The 21,495-nt window shown below is 37.1% G+C and overlaps 1 protein-coding gene across 1 annotated transcript in view; it reads right to left on the bottom strand.

Moving 5' to 3' along the window:
* LOC149220330 (aspartate/glutamate/uridylate kinase family protein) overlaps nucleotides 1–17,395 on the bottom strand; it is a 36,531-nt gene extending 19,136 nt beyond the window's left edge. Inside the window, exons 1-4 of the mRNA XM_089384754.1 lie at nucleotides 16,438–17,395; nucleotides 13,752–13,893; nucleotides 13,515–13,568; nucleotides 13,129–13,220 (exon numbers count right to left, since the gene is read on the bottom strand). Of these exons, the coding sequence (XP_089240880.1) occupies nucleotides 13,129–13,220; nucleotides 13,515–13,568; nucleotides 13,752–13,893; nucleotides 16,438–17,297 (1,148 nt within the window). The 5' untranslated portion in view covers nucleotides 17,298–17,395. The remainder of the gene's footprint in view (nucleotides 1–13,128; nucleotides 13,221–13,514; nucleotides 13,569–13,751; nucleotides 13,894–16,437) is intronic.
* Between the last annotated feature and the right edge of the window lie 4,100 nt (nucleotides 17,396–21,495).

Below are 21,495 nucleotides of genomic sequence, written 5' to 3'. Positions count from 1 at the left end.
CCCCTTATTGTTATTAGTACAACCCCCTTATTATATTGTTTGTGCCCATGTATTCCCCATATCATTATTATTGTGCCCCACATAAGCCCACTATTGTTATTATTGTGCCCTTACATTATTATTATCATGTCGGCTCTGATTATATTATGACCCCTTAGACTCCTATATATAGAAATGAGGTCTTTTCATTTGTATCATCCAAGAATTGTTTATTTGTGGAATGTAAAGGAGGTTGCCCCCTCAAAGAGGCTGATTTTGAAGGCGTTTATCTATCTTTTCTATCTTTTTGTGAGCTAGTTTCATAACACAAAAAGAGAAAGGAAAGGGAGCACAGTCCCTGGATTCCATGCCTCACCTCCATTGTTTCTTGGATTTCCTAATACATCTTTCTTATATATCCGAACAAACTGATTTAGCATATATTTACATTTACAATACATATATAACTTATGAACGTTGTGACATAGGACTGGAGGGAGGCCTGATCTTGAACCTTCTAATACTGATTAACTGAAGGCTCCTGCTGGGATCGAATTTTGCTACCTTGATAATTGGAATTTTCTCCTGTCTGATTGATGATTAGTCCCTTGAGGTATTTGATATATTCCTCCAAATGCTTGCATTTATCTTTGAGGGCAACCATTTTTGTGTTCTTATCATTCAATTGCTTCTTGAGAAGAGCGTTCTCAGACTTTGACTAGATCTTGTAATCCTTGATTGTCTCTCTGCGCTGGTCAATCATAAATTTATTGGCCCTGCAAACTACACATTTGTCGTTCTGCGAGGCTCTGTCAAGCAGATTCATTTCCATCGTTGCTCTATGAGTTGTGTAAACACTCCAGAGAAGGAATAAGATGACAAGCAACAACAAGGAAAAATACGAGGGGAGACCCTTAGAAGAGAAGCACAACAGATGAGGGAAGATGACTGAGGGACTATGAGGATGGATGGAGAGCACACATAACAAAGCAGCACACAAGAGGCCCTTGACTATGAAAGTTAATGAGAAGATCAAACTGATCTTGTATCCACCTATAATATGAAAACTCAGAAGGATAGGCCTGCAATGGGGAAATGTGAGCCTGAATCTGCGCAAAAGGTAGCTCATGAGGCCGTAGAACAGAGGGAGGAGAGAACTTAACGCAACCAGAAGTAACAGAGGCCGAATAACAAAGGGAGGAGAGAAATTTGCGTTGCCAAAGGAAAGGATGCTACAACAAGGGGTGAGAAAAAGCATTGTTAGAGCTCGAACAAATAGAGGAAAGGTTAAGAGGATCATGAGGGTGGCCTTTGGAGGTTCACGGAAGTCATATGCACCCACGAGATGATTGGGAAGCGAGATTTGATAGAGATGGGTGTCGATAAAGATTTTTCTGAGATTTGAATTCAGAGAATATTGTCGAGATGAGATTTTTGTCAACCACCAATCCCAAAGCTGACGTAACATTGGCTATATTTGACAACAAGGGCACTTATAAAATTGATATTTGTGCTTGCTCATTCGAAATTCTTAACCCACAGGGAGAACGGGATACTGCTAGATTGGATTGATTGGTTGTTATTCTATTGTTCTCTCTCAATATATATTTAAGAGACCTTTCCCATATTCACCAAATTTTGCCTTATCCTTTTAATGATTTGACTCAGAGCCTTATTCGAATGAGTGCTTCTCTCAACCATTGCTTGGGTAATGATGGCCGAGTCACGCAAGATAAATGGGTTCTGCATGTTCCTTTCATCTTAATATCACTGATCCTAATAGCAGTCCATAAACTTCTGCTCTATTATTTGAAATTTCCCCTAGACCCCATTCATATGTAGTTGGATTAATTCCACTTGGGTCAAATAAGATGCCTCCAGCTCCAACTTTGCCAGGGTTTGTCTTGGATGCACCATCAAATAGGAGGCATGGTCTATTTAGATTTTTCATCCACAGGATGAATTCCTCACCTTTTAATCTCATTTTCCATTTCTGAATGTTAGGATTTGGATTGATGGCGGTTGGTCTTTTGTGCCTGCTTAGAGCAAAATCAATCCAAGTTCTCTCCTCTTGTTGGATCTGGTTGGTATCTATTGATTTCACTCCTTTTGATGATAAAATTCTATTGTCAGACTCCATATCCTTGACAATACATTCTTGATGCTTACAGGGTGATCTTTGAAAATTTGTTGGTTTTTTGCCAGCCAGAGTTGCCAACACAAAAAGGAGGGAAGGCTATTCCAATACCTTTTATTGTTTCCTTTTCTTTAAAGAGTATGGATAATTCATGTTCCAAGTAGAGAAGAATTCATTGAAAGACTATGATAGTTGCATGTTAAACTCTAGAGGACTTACTAGAAGGTGCCAACATTCTTGTGCAAAGGCGCATTCAAGAAAAAGATGTTGAATGCTTTCTTCACTTGAGAGACACATTGGACATCTAGATGGGCCTGCAAATCCCTTCTTTTAAGGTTGTCAGTTGTTAAGACTTTACCTTTAAGGAGGGTCCAAATGAATATTTTGACGTTTGGCAAACTTTCAGTTTTCCACACATTTCTACAATAAGCCCATTCTTGATTTACCTTGTTGAGATTGTATGGTAATATAACCAGACTTCACTGTGTACTCTCCACCATTCGGATCCCATCTGAAAGAATCTTTGGAAACATGGCTTAGAGGGGCAGCTCCCTTGAGAAGAATTGCTAAAGAATTCCATTGTGTTTTAAGGTTTTGGGGAAGATTATTGATCCTCCAATCTGCCCAATCCCCATCTTGCCATTGAGAGATCTTTTAATGTGCTAATTCCATTTTCTCTCATCCAACCTCTTAAGTTTTGAAGGTTTTCTTGATTGGCTAGGGGAGGGTTTCCCATAATGCTATCTTCCCAGATTTTGACGCTCTTTCCATTCCCGCGGATTTTAGAAGAGTTCTCCTTGATGATGGGAACAAATCCTCCTTGATTTTCTGAGATTATATCTAGGAGGATAGACTTTATTCTGATTGCTATTATCTTTGTGATGATTTTATATGAAGATGCCCTTGCCTCTTTTGGTACCAGAGCTAGATAGGAAGAGTTTGTAAATCATCCTAAATTATTTTTCCTAGATGCATTTCTTATCATTCTGATCAGATCTTTTTTAATTATATTCCAGTTATTTCGATAGAAAGCAATGGCAAATGCATCTGGACCTGGTGCCTTGTCCGGATGGAGATCCCACACAGCTGAATAAATCTCCTTTTCTTCCACTTCTTTGGTTAGTTCTTTGTTTGTTTCTTCACTGATATTTTTGGGAATGTGTTGTACGAAAGCTTCATAATCGGGATTTTCTGCTGTAGTTGTTAAAAGATTTTTAAACTAGTTGTGTGCTTCCTTCTTTATCTCCTCTTGTCCTCTGATTTCTTTGCCATCATTGTATTTTATGCTATCGATCTGATTGTTTATTCTCCTCATCCTTGTAGTATTATGAAAGAATATTGTGTTTTTGTCACCAGCCTTCAGCCAGAGACTACGGGATTTTAGTCTCCACTCCTCTTCTTCATCTTGATTTTCTCTATACATTTCCCAATAGATTTGCTTTTCCTGAAGTTGGTTTTCCTTTGTTTCTTCTTGCTGTTCTTTTGCCTGTTGTACTATCTCCATTTTTTATATTATCTCTACCTTCCTTTCTCGAGTTTCTTTTTGGTTGTTTTTTGCCCAGTTTTTCAATTCATTTCTCAATGCTTTTAGTTTGGACTCCCATACATAGCTTGGTGAACCTATTATCTGATTTGTGCACACTTCAGCTATTATCTTTTTTGCATCCTCTCTATCGTTCCATATTGGGCTATATTGAAAAGGTGTTGGGCCTAAGTTCCATTGGGGGTAAAATAATTTGCCTCCATTGAAAAGGTCTGGAGCAAGGGGGCCCAATGGAGGAGAGCAAAGAGGCAAATGCAGCCGTGTTTTCATCTTGTTGTGCTGAAGGGACTACTGGAACGGAATCACCGTCCGGAGGAGGCTCCGGAGGGACCATCAAGAGCTCAGAAACCGGGCATAGCCCACTGGGAGCAGGAGGCCCCGAGAGCCAGGGGAGGAGAGCGTGCAATGTTCTTCAAATCGCAGCAGCGGGAAAAAATTAATTGGCTTTTTCTGTTTCTAGTGTTGCATACTCCTGAAAGTACTCAATAAAGACTCAAGAGTCCATACTGTTATGTTGTTCCTTGGGTTACAGTTGGCTGATTGTCCAAAAACCGAGGAAGTAAGGGTCTATGGTTACTTCCATTGGTTGCCCTGGCATTAGACTGTGCAAAAGTATTTGATGTGGCCAGGATTATGCCTGTTGCTCCCTTCAGTACTAGTCCTGTTACCAACATTCAAACCATTAGTCATATTATTACCAAGATTGTTTATGGCCTGCAGGAGCTATGTCATTTGTTGTTGTCCCTGTTGTTGCCCTTGTATTAACAAATTAGTTACCCCAGTTTGCCCATGAATTAACACATGTAAGGTATCATTGAGATCTGGTCCTCCTACTTCTTCCCTATCCCCCACGGTTGTATTGCAGTTAATTCTTTTCATTCTGACTATAACATTACTTGTATCCCCTGGAAGCACACAAGGCTCATACACTAACACGCCGGCAGGATTCCAGCTTTGACGCCACAGTAGTGTCCTAGGGCAATTTTGCCCTTAAGGTTCCCCTTCAATAAATCATCACATTCATAACAGTCTGTATGCACGTATAACAAGAATTTCATCAACCAAATTATGTTTGGATAGGGTTTGATTTTCTTCAATAAACCAAAAAAGATTTCACAACAATAGTACATTCATTAATCCCTCTAACATTAGGTATCACTGAATAACGCAGCAGTAAATATCCCCACAACAATATGCTTTTTAACAACACAGTGGGTAAGGGCTAACACGATAATCCACTAGTATAATTCAGAGCCAGTATTTAGTAAACCGGTACTGTAGTTCACATTAACATCATTCAATTCTACTGTGTTATACAATTATGACTCACTGTCTACTTGTTTGCTTATTAATGGAGGCCTGTGACAGTCCAGACCAATGTGGCATTCAATAATCCTTTATTATACTAACTAGAGCAACATGTTAATCCCTGGAGCAGTAATACACAACCTCTTAGACTCTCACAGCTGTGTTTTGTTTACTAGAAGCTCTTCAATCAATTATGCCCAGCTTCAGAGGGTCAGAAATGGATGCCTATTGCCTAGATCCACATGTCAATTTCTGGAAACGTAATCTGCAGCCTCTTCAATGGCAATAGATAGAAAATTTAGCCCTGCGGCCTGCACCTGCAACCTCCACCTTGTTACCAATGACCCGCAACCCTATTTCCCATAGCCTGAAACGTAATTGAGCTTACAGGAAACCATAGAGAGATGTCTAGCTACCTCAGAGAACTTGTGGAGATACTGTTTAAACCAGCTATGACTTCAGTGCCCTACCTTAGCTTCAATCCAAAGTGTTGGTGCCCAGAATAGACCCTTCTGCTACGAAATTTGCCCACCGAAATTCACAGAGAGAGATTTGCTGCATACAGTTCTCAATAATCAAATAGTCCACCAGACCAAATCAAATATGCTCCAATTCTATTGTTGTACTTGTGCCAGAACAAGAAAAAAAAGAGTGTCTAAGGAGGGTGGGATCAGCAACACCGGAACCAGAAAGAAAATCAGATAGGGCGGGATCACCTCCACCGAAGCTAATCAAAGAGAAGGAGTCTTAAACCCTCAGAGCCTCAGCTCAAGAGAATAGAGATATCCAATCCAAATTGATGATGAAAAATGACTCCATCTCTCCTTTATTTACAGATTTCCCCATGGGGTTCCTCTAATGTGAGGGGTTGCAATAGTCTCCTTTATTTAAAGATTTCCCCATGGGGTTCCTCTAATGTGAGGGGTTGCAATTGTATTGCAACCCCCAATTTGGGCTTTTTGCCCCAGACAACCCAAAATTTACCCAACTTTGCCCCAAACACTAGATAATTGGGTTTTCAACTTTTCCCTTTTTATCAAGATTCAAGACTATAGCCTACGGGGTTGGATAGGCTACTTCGTCCTCCTGTGGGCAAATAATCCATAGTGGACATTACAATCAAAATCCTCCAAGCATACCACATCTGATAAAAAAAAAAAGAGGAAACGTATTAGGATTAAGAAAGAATAAATATGGTTTTAGGGGAGGATATAGTTACAGACCAAGTAAAGGAGATGGAGAGCAAAACCCTTTATAGGGAAAAGCTTGTGATAGAAAAACTATATAGATCTAAACTCTTTTAACATGACGTAAATTGACATTAACAACTTGTAATAGAATAGATATACAAACCTCAACATTTTATGGCAGTTTGTGTTTTTTCCCCACTTTTTTTAGATTTAGGGTGATAGATGTCTCAAATACCAAGCATTTTGAAGCTTAAATGCCAATGCAACCTACAATATCTATACACAAACATACTAATACATTGTTAAATGGGTTTAGCTCAAGTGGTTAGGGAGGAGAAATGTTATCCTCCTCGTTTGGTTCAAACTTCAAACGGATATGTGTATATGTATATGTATGTATATGAATATATTTTATATGTAGCTAAGCATCCCACTCTCCACCCTATAAGCAAGGTAACCAACTATTGATTAGACCATGTAACTAACCATATCTAATGTAATGGTGAATATCTAAATTTTATTTTTTTCATTATAACCATGTATTATATTTTATTACTAGAATGAGCATGCATGAATGTGAGGCCAATGTCATAAAAGCTCCACTTCCCAACGTCAACATTAATGCATGAACTACTCTAGTCATAAACAAACAACATACATGAATATGATGTCAATGTCATGAAAGCTCCACTTCCCAATGTCAACATTAATGCATGTTCATTCTAGTAATGAAAATAATACATGGTTATAACTGAAAAGATTAAATTTAGATATTCACCATAACATTAGATATGAGGTCTAATCAATGGGTGGCTACTTGGAAATGACCGCATACGTGTTTCTAACTAGGAAAGACCTTGAAACTTCTTCCAAACGATTGTTACTTTACTATTATATCCACATGGATATATCTATCTCACATATTAGTTAAGATGCTTTTAGTTGTGATATTAGTTATGATGTGGAATGCACTAAATTGCCTAATGTTTTAAATTACTTTTCTTCCAATCAGATATGATTAGTCAAATTGTTTGAGCCATCAATTTGATGTACACAACTTGACATACAAGTCCAATTGATTCTTTAACCACAAGAATTATATGCTCCCATTGTCATACAACTTACAAAGGTTCATATACCCATGTGAGAAAGCACCTCTATGGGAATATGCTATGTGGTGAAAGTATGACTATGAGCATGTGCCAATCAAAGATAAGAACAAATACAAGAAGGAAGAGGAGGCCACCCAAAACAAATCTGAAAAATTAAGGTTTGAATCTGAGAGTCAAACCTCAAGCTCACAAAGAATATTCATTAGTCAAACCCAATCCTCTTGTGCTAGTGGATTATCATCTGTCACCTGTGCATTCAGGGCATAGAACAATATTAGATTTCCTTGACCAAGATTGTAGGGGTGATGTGGATGCAAAAGTTTCTAGTTTTCTTTATGCATGTGATGTACCATTCAATGTTCTTCACTCACCCCATTGGCATGAAATGGTACAAGTCGTGTTTACCAGCGGTATGCCATTCCTTTCAGCTCATGACTACTCAAACCATGGCAAGACTGGTATTGATATTGTAGAACCGTTAATTAAAACCATTCAAGAGATTAGGCTGTAGATACTAAAATGTCATTCCAATCATCATTGATATGCTATTAATTGTAAGGAAATGGGAGCAACTATTGAGGATATGTAACCTAACATATTTTGGTCAATGTGTTTGGTTCACACATTGAACCTTTTGATGCCTGATATTGGTTTTTTCCAAAAAGAATTTATATATATATATATATATAGATATACACGTGAGAAGAATATACATGTTATTGTCCCCAAAAGGGTTGATGATTGATCAAAAGGATCCCAGCGCTTCCTTACACTAAGAGCTTCTAGAAGCTCTCATTATTATACCACCATGTACAAGATACATACAGCATGATGCATGATACTGTTAAGATGAAGGACTATGATTATAGCCAGAATGGTGCATTGTAAAAGAGAAGGAAGAAAATGATAAATTTACAAACAATCATATGATGGCACAACACATTTTCTACAATCACTCAGTTTAACTTGCTAAAGATTGCGAAGGCTAATTTGCTAGTTATTGCAGTATTACCTCACCTTAAGGCACCTTTTGAAATTAAGAGAGGCATTGGTTAGCATGTTCTCAAGTGATTCATGGCACAGTTTGAAAGACAAGGGTGCATTTGCATCTAAAAGACATGGAATTTTAGGAGGTGAAGGATATAGTGCTTGATGGTCAATTTTGTCAATAGATTAGGTGTGTTCTGTAGTTCACCAAGCCCATTGATAGTGTGATTTGGTTTGCAGATACAAATCAATCAATAAGTGGGGAGGTGTATGAGTAGATGGACAACATGCTAAACCAAAACAAAGACAAAGATGATTGACAGATGCAATCTTGTATGATAATAACCATAAACATGTGGTCAAAAGGTGGGGTAATCTGAATGTTCCCCTCCATGCCCTAGAATATGTCCTTAAATATTGTTCTAGATCTTGGGTAGCCCAACCAACATCTAGGGGTCAAGTTAGGAGAAAATCACACACAAATCCAGAGGTACAAAATGGGCATATGATTTGCATTAAACAAGTTGGTCTCTGATGAAGAGGAGTCTGCCTCAAGTGCAATGCCAATTGAGCAACTCCATAAGTGAACATGTAGTCTTTGCTAACATGCGTGCAACTAAAGATCAAGATACGTTGAATCCTATCAAATAGTGGAACATCTATGGCTTCTCACACAGAGAGTGTTTTCACAGGTTATTAACACTTCTACTACATAGGTATTGGAGTGCCAATAGCTTCATCCACAACATGAAGAGAAACATCTTAAATTAGACTGGGTGGAAAGCTTGGTTTATGTGCACTACAACTTGAGCTTGTTGTCCCATTATTTGAGGCACTAAAAAATTATAGAACATGCGTGACTTCAAACAATAGTCCAGAGGTGAATAACTTGAAGGGTGGAGCAATAGTTTTAAGGCACTAGGAAGCTGAACTTTTGGGTGATTATGATGGTGACATGCCACCACCATCCACTAGGATGTTTCCAGATGTAGTAGCTTCACCTTTAGCTTCACAATGTCTAGCGTTACGTGGGGGCCATGTGGCTACTAATTGTGTTCCACGAACACTTTCACCTACTCCTATTCATCTTCTTCATAGATCACAGGAAAAGAAACTAGAAGTTTCTTGTGGCAAGAGGAAAGATTAGCAGATACCAGATCTCTTTTTCTTTTTCTTTTTCTTGTTTAGTAATTTCTAGAACTTAGTACTTTGTCTTTATTATGACCTATTTTGTAAGCACTATATGACAATTTAAGTTTGAACTTTGAATTTTGAACCTACCTTTGAATTGTTCAATGTTTGACTAAATCCCACAACCCTTTGGTAATGCATGTGATGCTCAATTTAATTTCATGGTTAATGTTATTTGTATTATAAATAAATAATATATTAAAACATATATTATAAAAAACTCTCCAGAAATTATCCACTCCCAGAATTTTTTTAAAATTGCACTTATTGCTCTTCCTTCCCACTCCCAACAGCTTTGATCTCATCATTCAACTCATTTTGCTTGGCGTTTCCTTCCAGACATTCCTAAATAGAGGCTAATAATTCCTCTCTAATCTTCAGGTCAACATCAAGGTATGATCTAATTCCCATGAAAGCCAACTCAGTATTCTTGCACTCTTATGAACCCCCCCAAGCCCCTCTTCTCATTTCCTTACAATATTTGCAAAATTTTCTCCCATCTCCCATTCTTAGGAACCATGATAATGTCTCAAACATCCAAAACAAATATACAAATGCAAAATCTATCCTTATTTCAAACCAACAAGGCTTAGAAATATTTCTGACAAATATTTGAATGGGCACAACTATCTAGCCACAAATCTCCTCCAAACTTGTAAAGGATATGTAGGAAGCTCATGGAGATGCCCAATCCATCATGAGCAACCCAAAAACAATGTCAAATTAGCTCCAAGCTTGCTCCCAAATCAACTCTCATCACTGCAGCTTTGCAATCTCCAAATGCTCACAAATGATCAATGAGAGATGTGTAAGGAAAAGAAGGGGGCATCATTACATAATTATGAATTATGGTTTTGGAGGCACCAGCACTTTTTTCTTGCTTGTTGCTTCAAAAATAAATTGGCCATGGGAGCACATGGGTGGGTCCGAGTTCATTGAGGGCTGCAATGGAATTTGAACAAATCATTAATGGACAAAACAAACCTCCAGTCCAACTCACCCCCCCTTCACATATGATCCACATTGGACTAGTCAATTATGTTCAAGTCAAAGGGTTTCATGACTTTGATTTGAAGGGTGTAATTGAATTTTTTTTGTTGAACTCCATTACATGTCTGAAGAAAAACAAAATACCATCACCCATATACCACAACACTTTAAAGAATCATAAGACACGCTCCTTACATTAAAAAACAAATGATTCTAAAGTGTGAGAAACATTGACACCATCCCTAGACTACTACCCAAGGACTCGAGAGTCGAGACTATTATTTTATTTAATGATACTGAGAGGTAGATCCAAGAGATAACGCTTCCAAGGCTTCTTAACACATCCTAAAGATCATCACCAAACATACAGGCTAAAGGGCCAAATTAAAATTCACAAGGTAGCACAACCAAGCTTGGTGATTTTCCCTTGGCCATCTCTCATCAAGCTCCAAAAATACAAGAAAAACTACTCATCTTAGGAACTTTAACAAGACTCAAGAGTTACATTCAGATGAGTTGCTTGGCTCCATTACGATTAATCACATAACCTCTAAAAGGGCATTCTTTAAATGTGATTGAAATATATTTTATTCTATCCTCACATTTAGTCAACCTTATCTTCATCTTAAGAATAACAATAATTTCAAAGGCATTCTTTCATCTAGTATTAAAAATATGTTTTCATGGCATCACAAACCTCCTTATCCTAGTCAATCTTTACCCTGACTCTAGCCCCTTGGGTTTTATAATCCTCGAAAGCGCAAAACTGATACAATAATCCTTAACACAACTACTTTGTTGGATTGATAAGATTCTCGTTATTTCTCTCTAACATGGCTTTGCTAAGTTATGAGATACATTTTCATAGCCTTACTTCTTGCAATCATTCACCCCACATCATGAGGAACATTTTTTTGAATAGTAACTTCCTACCAAAAGATCCATCTTGAGTTGGTATACTTGTGAAATAGCTTAGTATGCTCTAAGGGATGCAAAAGTGAGGCATTCGATTTTTAAGGCAACATGGATGCACAACCAACTTTATCTCCAATAATATTGGTGGTACAAATAGGTAAATGATATGACTTTGTTACAAAATCCTTCACTAAGACATGTCTACAATTGGTTGCGAAGAAGGCCATGCACAAATTCACATCGAATCAATCTAAGATTCTAATCACAATTGGAATCAACTCAATCCACTTTGCTGATTGGATTATGTATACCAACTTCCTTATTCTAGTCATTTCTGCTGAGGATTAATATTTGAAATCCTTAAAACAAACTTAAACTTACAATGTGTCCAGCCCTAGCTTTGTATGGGCTTGAGAGTAAAACTTGGCCCAAAACTCAATTCACCATAAGATTGAAATTCATGGGCACACTTCATCAAGCCTCCACTTGAAGGCTGATACAGTTCCCATTATGTTGGATGATATTAATCGAACCTTGGAATGGGTGGAGTCGTCTCACATAGTAGAGTTTGATCTTGATTTTGATATTGATGACTTGGAGTTGGGGGGAATTGGTTTGGATCTAGATCCACTAGTAGGAGCAGACGTAGCATCAAGCATGGCACATGCAAGCACTAGCTGTGCAGCTCAGCTTGCTCTTGCTTCTACTAGTACTACTATAACCCACTGAAATTGCAGATGTCCCTGAGGAGTCTGAAAACTCTGAGGTAGAGAATGATTTTGTAGCTCCTGTTGAGGATCCCATTCATAGCAATGGTGATAAGTTTGATGGTTGATCATGTTGATCAATGATATGTACTATGTGATAATGTATTATGTAGTAGGCCAGACTCCAGTAGCTTGTAGCATGTTTTTTGGACTCTTGAGGCCATTTAGAGTGGCAAAGCCTCATTGATTATGTATTTTCTTGATATATGTATTGCACTCGGTGCCATTTTGATATATTCACCCTGGCATAGCATATACATGAGTAGACTTCACATTTTTTGTCTCTAATGGTTTGAAATCTTTGAAATATAATTTTTCGTTAAAATTTAAATATTTTTCTGTATTTTTTTAGTAAACCAAATCACTGAAATCAGATCAGTCCTAGTCAATCTGAGTCAAGTCCAAGTCCAAATCGACCCTCAACCAATTCCAAAGCCAAGTCCAAGTTTTAAAATATTGGCATGCACAGACCAAGAATATGAATACCCTCTTGAGCAATGACACCAAAGATAACACGTTGCAGTCTCAACCAATAGAAGATTCCAAATGCCAGGTTATGGTTTCAATTACATGGAGTTGGACTGCTTTCTAAAAGAATATAGGCCCAAGTTCCATCAAAAGATGTACTGAATAATGTCAAAATTCAAACACATACATCAATATCCTTCAAAAGTTTGGGCTATGGCGAATTTAATTTTATAAGCCTCTTGGCAAAATAATGAATACAAATCATGCATCTCATTTAACTAGCAGTGAGATGTTCTATATACGATTCTCTGCAGTAGAACATAAACAAGAAATATTATAGCCTGTTCCAAACAGGATCCTAGGTTGCTGATACTTTAACACGTGTTCTGTATTCTTTAGACAGTTTTATAAGCGAAATCAAAATTTATAGCACAATGAGATTTGATAAACATAGAAAAAATTCAAAAAAATGACTTCAAAATATAACTATCCACAAGAAAACACAACAAAACTGGAATAAAGGGAGGTAATTTTACATCACCCTATCTGATCTGCAGAAGCTCTATCCAGACCTGTAGATTGCACCCATGAAGCTCCACAAAAGAAGTTCCGCCCTCCTACAACAACTGCAACCTGAGAAAGATCATTACGTTTTGAGTCAACTGGCAAGCATGAAATGTATATAACACTGTAACAGTAGTCTTTCCCACCAATGAAGTCTTATATATATATATATATATATATTCTGGATCTGTTTTTGGCATAAAAGGAATCAAAAGAAACATGACTGTGACCATGTGTTTATATAAGCAAAATGCAACTAAAGAAATAATTACTAACAAAGATAGATTCCCTCCTCCACTACAGATTTGTTTGTAGAATCTGGAGAAAATGAAAATTTTCTGTAAATGTTAAAAATTAAAATACCTCTACACCAAGGCGATTAACTGCTGCAATTTCTCTGGCTATTGATGATGTCACCTGTGCAAAAAGAAGATGAAGTTCCAATTGTCAAACAGTCTCCATAAATACTAAACCCCTTACAATTTAGGCAGCAAGGAGGGTAATATCCTTCAGAGATACAGTTGTACAAAAATAGTATCTACATTCCATTCAACCATCCAGGAAGTGATTTAAAGAAGCAGCCATGGAATATTTATATACCTTAGGGTCGACATTTTGTGCATTCCCTGCTAAAGCAGTCCCACTTATTTTCAGAAGCACTCTACGCCATCTTGGGGTTTGCAATGTTTTAGGTTTCAAATTATTGGAAAGGCCAACAGGAGAGGGTGTAACTGCTGCAAACCTGCATAAAGGGGAACAATGCAGATTCAAAGCAAGAAATAGCAAGGTCACAGTATCTTTTACCCATCAAATTATTGGGAAGGCCAACAGGAAAGAATGTAACTGCTGCAAACCTGCATAAAGAGGAATAATGCAGATTCAACACGAGAAATAACAAGTTCATAGTATCATTTACCCGTCAGTGACCCTGAATTAGATCAAAAATTCAAATTCAGTGTCAAATGGCCCTAAATGGCCAAAAAATTCCAAAAACTGATCGTTGCCAGTCAGTGATCTCAAATAGTCAGTATTTAACCAAAGTAGCAGAATGGACCCAAGCGAGAAACTATTATTCAGTGTTACCAGCACCTCATCCAATCCAAGGAGGATGTCGTTAAGTTTTTAACATTCTCCTATATAAAGTTCACAGATGCAACTAACAGAAGGCAGAGGTGTTTTTCAAAATATAGTTTCAGCCTAGCACCATATGGATAAGATCCGTACTCTCCTCAGAATTCTTCAAGTTGAAAAAAAGCAAGGGTTATTCAAGGTGGGAGAAAAAAGAGATTTAAAATTTATGAAACCAAATAGTCGAATAACCATGGGACTGGGCAGATTTCCAATTTGATGGTACAAGAACTTCTATGGTCTGAGACCAAGCTCTGTAATATTGTCCCAACTGTCTCCTAAAATTGGAACCTCCCCCGCCTTTGAGCTCACAGGTCTTACCATGTGCAACAACCTTTTCCTGCAAAAAGGAATAAGGCCATTCTATCCCCTATCCAAAGAGAATGGGTTGCCAAAGCCCCAATGTAATTGAACAAGAAAGACAACTCATACTTGGGAATTTTAGAAGGAACCACACTCTAATACTATTGTATGTTTCTAGAATTGAGAGAACTTAATGAACAGATGTACCCAATAATTTATTTTATTACCACTGAGATTAACCAATAGATAAAGATACCTTGAGTAAGCACATGACTAAAGAGAATGGGTTGCCAAAGCCCCAATGTAATTGGACAAGAAAGACAACTCATACTTGGGAATTTTAGAAGGAACCACACTCTAATACTATTGTATGTTTCTAGAATTGAGACGACTTAATGAACAGATGTACCCAATAATTTATTTTATTACCACTGAGATTAACCAATAGATAAAGATACCTTGAGTAAGCACATGACTAGAAGCATTCATAAACTCGTTTATGGGAGCAAAACGTTTCAAATCCCATTCTTTTTTCTTGCAAAATCTATTCCGTCATGCACATTTCTACTATCGGTAAAGCATGTAATATAATCATATGTTGAAAGGCTTTGAAGGTGGAATTCTTTTCTAAAAGCACCCCTTGGTTAGAAATACAATGACACATTTCCATGATTTCCGCTGAACTTTATTGTTGCTATCATTAAATTTGTCAAAGCTTCTCTTTCCAAATGCAAACTTTAGCACAAATGCCAGGTATGGAGCCTATTTAGTCTCAGTGCAAAGGAACTAAACGCCCTCTAAATCAAAATCCACTTAAAACATGTCACATTGCCTTGTCTAATCAAGTGTGAGGATATCATTCCATCTATGTCATCAATAGAAGAAATGCAACTAAGTGCAATCATGATTTGGCTTTGGCCAAGCGTTATTACACTAATAGGAAGTAGTTAGTCTTAGTTTTGCCCCATTGGATACTATGATGCCATGTTTGAACATATAAATCACTATCCAAATTAAATATGTACTAGCTCCTAACTACCAATTAAAGAATAATTTGTCAACTTTGAACGGGTGTATGTGTCAACTCATGTGGGATGGATCCTAGAATTCTGGTAAAATAATGCTCACTAACATTTTCTCTCATTTTTCAGGACTCCTTATTTCATAGAGACAGTTTTGTAGGCAAATGAGTTAAATGATTGACCTGCAATTTTTAATTTATATATCTATATCATTCAGTTAGACATTACGGTCTGGTCCATGCTGGTCAATCTGAAAGCATTGAAGGGGTTGTCCACATCAAGAAGATAGTTTCAATTTCCTTCAGAAGATAATAGCCCACCTCGGACCTGGATAATATCAAATTATATATATATATATATATATATATATATATATATATATATATATATATACTGAATTAATGCTACATATAAAATCCCTCAACTCGGCTGACCTTAAATCCAGGGTTTTGTGCTCACTAGAGATTGAACCAGGGTCATTAATGTGATGACGCTCCATCTCAACCAGTAGACCATAGCCAGACTGACATTTAAATATATTTTTTTCGAGAGAGCGAGAGACTACCAATTTTAAATTACGTGTCAATATATCAATTCATCTATGTTGGATACTAGAAATAGTGATCACTGATATTTTTCCAATTTCAAGGATGAAATTTTGTAGTGGTCAATTTGTAGGTAAATGAGTGATATGATTAGCATCCCAATTTTCAGTCTGAATACTAGGAAATTAAGAGGGAGCTCAACCAATTATTCTCTTAAAAAACAAAGAGAATGCAGAATCCAGCATAATAAGGGGTAAAAGAAAAATGAAAAATGGCAGGCCTTTGTACCTTTTGACAGGCCTTGCCATATTCATAGCACTGTTACCACCAACCATGGACTTATCTTCATCAGAAGCGGTCTTAGACACTGAAGAACCAACAATCTGATCCATCTTCTTGTACCAAGGCCAATGGCTGATAGTAGCACTCCCACTAACCAGTCTATGCCTCTCGGACTTATATCTCTTCTTCAGATTATCCACCTTGTTCTTACACTGTTCGATGCTCTTTGCCGACTTCTGCCTCTCGCAGCGCTCGCTAACGATACAGGCCACCTCCTCCCAATCCCGTCCACGCAAATTCCCCCGATTCAGCTTCACATATTTCTCAGTGTAGGCATCCAACAGGCAACCAATGGCACTGTCGCTCCACTCTTCGCGATCCTTCTTATAATCTCCCCCTCCTCCTCCTCCGCCTTTCGGTTTCTTGTGGTAATAAGTACCACCGTCGCTCAATTCCTCACGGGAATCCTTCATCTTCCCCTGGCCTGCCCGACTCCGGCTCTTGGCCCCCGAGGGCTTAACGTCGTCGCCGGTTCGAAACCCCTCGTCGCCAAAGCATTCATGGTGATGATGGTGGTGGTGGGGACCGATCTCTTGGACAAAATCCGGGGAGCATTTGGGATCGCCCTGCGAGCAGAAGGCAGCATCGCTGTAATCCTCATCTTCTCCTGGGACCTTCTTCCGGCTCTCCACGCTGTTGATGCCATGGGCGTCAATGTGACCATGAGGGAGTGTCTGCTGCTGCTTGTTGGGAAGGTATTGAGGGGACTGGAAAGCCTGAGGATGGTGATGGTGATGGTGTGTGAGCTGGTGAGCCTGGTGAGAGTGAGCCGCTTCCAGCATAACAAAATCTTCCTCGCAGGCCATGCAGAATGAAGAGTATGGGGAAACCAGGGCCTAGGGTTTCAAGGTGGCTAGGGTTTCAAGGAAGAAAACGGAAGGCGTGGACGACGTTAGTGCCAGGGCCGCGAGGAGTTTTAAGGTGTAACGGTCGCCGTCGACGGCGGGCCAGGTTACCGTCACGGCGGGTCACGGCGATTCACGGTGCCGTTTACCAACTTCCGGCTTTCCCATCGGTGGGACCTTGCCGGTTGGGTGTTGGCCGAAAGTCCCCTCCCATTGGGCTGTTTTTTTTATCCTGTTTCTCAACTTTAAATGTCTGAGTATTAAAAAAATAATATCCACCATATGTAAATATTAAATTCACATGTGGTATCTGTTTTATAAAATAATTCTTTGAAACATGAAAAAATGAAATTCACATGAGATATGTTTTACAAAAGAAGTAAGAAGGGTGGCATCAATAACCTCACCAAGCATCAAGAACGACAGATTCGTCCATTGTGAGCCATTCATGTTTGTGACTTTGTTTATAGTTAGAGTCCATTGCAAGTGTTTGAGAGTCATTGGTGCTTGTGACTTTGTTTATACTTTAAGTGTAAAGTGTTGGATGATTTTGGGAAAATAAATATTTTACTTATAATGTTTAAATAAAATTATTTTAATCTTAATGATATAATTTTTTTTAGAGTAATTATATTTTTTTTAAATTAAAATAAGGAAATGTATTATTATGAAATAAAATAAAATTAGTGATGAAAATAATTTTTATAAGTTTTTTATAATAGATTTCTTTGGGTTTTTAAATAAATTTTAATATAACAAATACCATGGGTTGTATTGCCCAAACCTCAAGCCTAAAAACAACAAATAGTAAATGTTTTTTTTTTTTTATTTGAAGTCAAAATGTTTATGTTTATATTACAATATCTCTTTCATATCAGGTTGGAGAGCGTCTCTGGACACAATTAAAGAAATACAAATTATTGGGTTGAGAGGTGCTCTCAACACAATTTGGAAGAGATGTTGTAATGTAATGTTATGTTATGCAAACATTTTGACTTGGTCAAAAAAAAATAGTAAAAATGAAATAATATTGCTGTGTTAAGAGACCTAGTATGGAAGAGATGTTGTAAAGTTATGTTATGTTATGTAAACATTTTGACTCGATCAAATTACATAAAAATAAAACTAGCAATTGCACTAGATGTTGCAAAGGAAACAACACCGTAAGGCATAAATTTGAGAAGAATCGTAGTACATTTGATGTTGAGATTATTTCCTTCCACAGAGGTTTCGTGCATATTTATTTCTCCTTTCCTAGTAGTTTCTTACCATTTTTCAATATTTGAGAAGAATCATAGTACATTTGATGTTGAGATTGTTTCCTTCCACACGGGATTCGTGCATATTATTTATTTCTCCTTTCCTAGTAGTTTCTTACCATTTTTCAATATTGAACAGTGTCACGTGAAAAAAAACTTTCAATCTCTTACATTCTACCAACACATAATTTGTTTCTAAATGTGTTGATTTTTGCATTATTGTATGTCAAGGTCCAATGAAGGAGAAGGATTGGTGTCATATGAACTTTCCAAATTCCAAGGCTCTTATCTTAAACTTTTATCCAAGTGAACAATTTCTTCCACAATTTATGTAATCAATGCATAACTTAACGGTTCCGATAATTGTTTATCATAATTTTAATCATGCTACACTCCAAGGCTTATTAGTGTTGTCTTCATTAACTTGGCTAAAAATTGTTCAGATAGAGAGAGTAATTCTTCCTCCCCTTCAAAAATACTTTCAATCCTAACAAAAATTATAGAAGTTATCGTTGATTCTATGTGAGGGTTGTGGAAATATGACCATATTATATAGAGGGTTGTGTTTGGAGTTCCCCATCTTCTCGAGTTCATTATTGATCATTGTAACAATTTGGAGGAAATGCCTTCAAGTATATATAATATGACTTTCCTTCAATAGTTGTCCATCACAAACTGCCATGATCTTCACAAGTTATCCAATGATATAGGAGATCTCAGCTCACTGAAAATGCTCAAATTGTACGCATGTCCAAGTTTAGAAGAACTACCATATTCAGTTTGTAAACTTAAACAATTGCATTCCCTTGATATTTCGTTGTGTGGGCTCCTAAAATAGTTCCCAGATCAATTGGGGCAATTATCTAGCTTAAAAGAACTTGATATGAGGGAGTGTTCTCATGTGAGGCAACTTCCTAAATCGGCTAGGGACTTAAGGTCTCTGGTGCATGTCATTTGTGATGAACAGATTGAGCATCAATGGTTAGATATCAAGGCCTCTAGCATTTCTGGTCTTTGGGTGGAAGTTGCAGAGGAACACTTCACGATTGATTCATTGATCATATTTATGAAAAGCACTTAGAACAGTTCTCTATTATGTTTGAGACTTGAGTTTTGCTAGTTCAACACTGGAATAAAATAAAATCTCAGCATAATAAGTCAAGTGGGAATAGTGCACAGTTTGTCGAGTAGGTCCTAGAGGGATGTTCATGTCAACCCTACAAGGCTATTCACAATGAATAATAAAGACAATTAATTGAGTATGGGAAAGCACTATCATGAGGCTTTGGAATTTTGTTAACTGATGTAAAGTAAGTTATGAAGTATAAATTTTGTACATGATTATTTTATTGTCTTATCAAGTTTACATCATGTAATATGAACAAATTTTTCCAGCGTTAGTAAAGGCTAGTGTACTTCTTATTGCAAATACTGATTTAAACAATTCATTTCATTGTCTTACTTGTGTATGATTTTTTTTCCCTCTATGTGTCGTTGCACTGGATCAACTAAATTCATTAATGTGGCTTTGAGGAGGGTAGCTCTTCACAGAGCAAAAGCAACATAATTTTAACATTTAACCGTTAAATGGATAACAAGGTAATGTAAAACATTTACAAAGAGAGGACTGCTAGGCCTCAAAATCTACAAGATGAGGAGCAAGGTACATGCATCAAGTAAAGCACAATGAAGGCATTATCAATGGAGGTGAATTTGTTAGGCATGTATTATACATATATTTCAAAGTTATGATCCCATATAATTGGTTGGCCTTCCTTTTCATTTCATCTCTCATATTCTCTCATACAATTGCCCCATTTATGCTAGCAACCATGCATAATACACATAGACACTAGCATACTTTCAAAAACTACAAAGACATGTTTTACATCACTGTACTTTTCTCAATGTTTGCAATCATTTTTCTGCATTTCTTAACTTCACTTTTCGAAACAACTAATGAAACATTTCAACAATACCCTGTGTCCTATGGTTGAACATAAAGATAATAATGACAATGTTTTTCATTTTATTTAGATGATTAATGATAGACAAGTCATACTGCCTTCGCCTTCCAACATACCTTATCATTGACCACATACCTAAAGAGTATCATTTGTTGCATTAAGTGTTTGTTGAGTAAAATTTCATTTTTTTATTAGGTGATTGCGTAAAATATGTTAGCTTTCCTCAAAACATAACCTAACCTTGTATATAGCTTGTAATTCAACATTCAGGACCTGATCAAATTGTGTTTCACTGACTCCATCTTTGTAACAATGACCACATTAGTAACTGTCTGAAATGTCTAAAAGAACTTAAAAAAACTCATTCAATTACAAACGTAGATAATGATGACAACACATCAAAATTTAACAAACTTTATCGGGGGCACACTTTGGGGAGAGACTAACATTACACTGTAATTCAATCAAAGTTTACAATTATTGCTATGCATTATAATAGACAAACTATATTCTATATGAACTTTTCAAAATAATTCATGAAGCACTCCAACAATAGCCCTTTGTACAATGATTGCACGCACTCTGGGCAGAGCTTAAACTACATTATCGTTTACTCAATGTTTCTGTAATGACTATCTGGGGCACACTTTGGGGAGATACTAAAATCCAATTGTAATTTAATTGATGTTTGCAATTCTTTATATGCATTATAACATACTTATATTCTATATCCACTTTTCAAAATAATAGACCTCTGTAATTGAGACATGCTCATCAATGTTTGCAACCATTGTTATGCATTTCTTAACTTCACTTTTCGAAACAACTAATGAAACATTTCAACAATACCCTGTGTCCTAGGTTTGCACATAAAGATAATAATGATGATGTTTCTCATTTTATTTAGATGATCAATGATAGACAAGTCATACT

This window comes from Pinus tabuliformis, chromosome Q (genome assembly GCF_031772625.1).
Source record: "Pinus tabuliformis cultivar Carrire ecotype Pingquan chromosome Q, CPIR1, whole genome shotgun sequence".
NCBI classification, from domain to species: domain Eukaryota; kingdom Viridiplantae; phylum Streptophyta; class Pinopsida; order Pinales; family Pinaceae; genus Pinus; species Pinus tabuliformis.
This window is presented reverse-complemented; position numbering and strand designations above follow the sequence as displayed.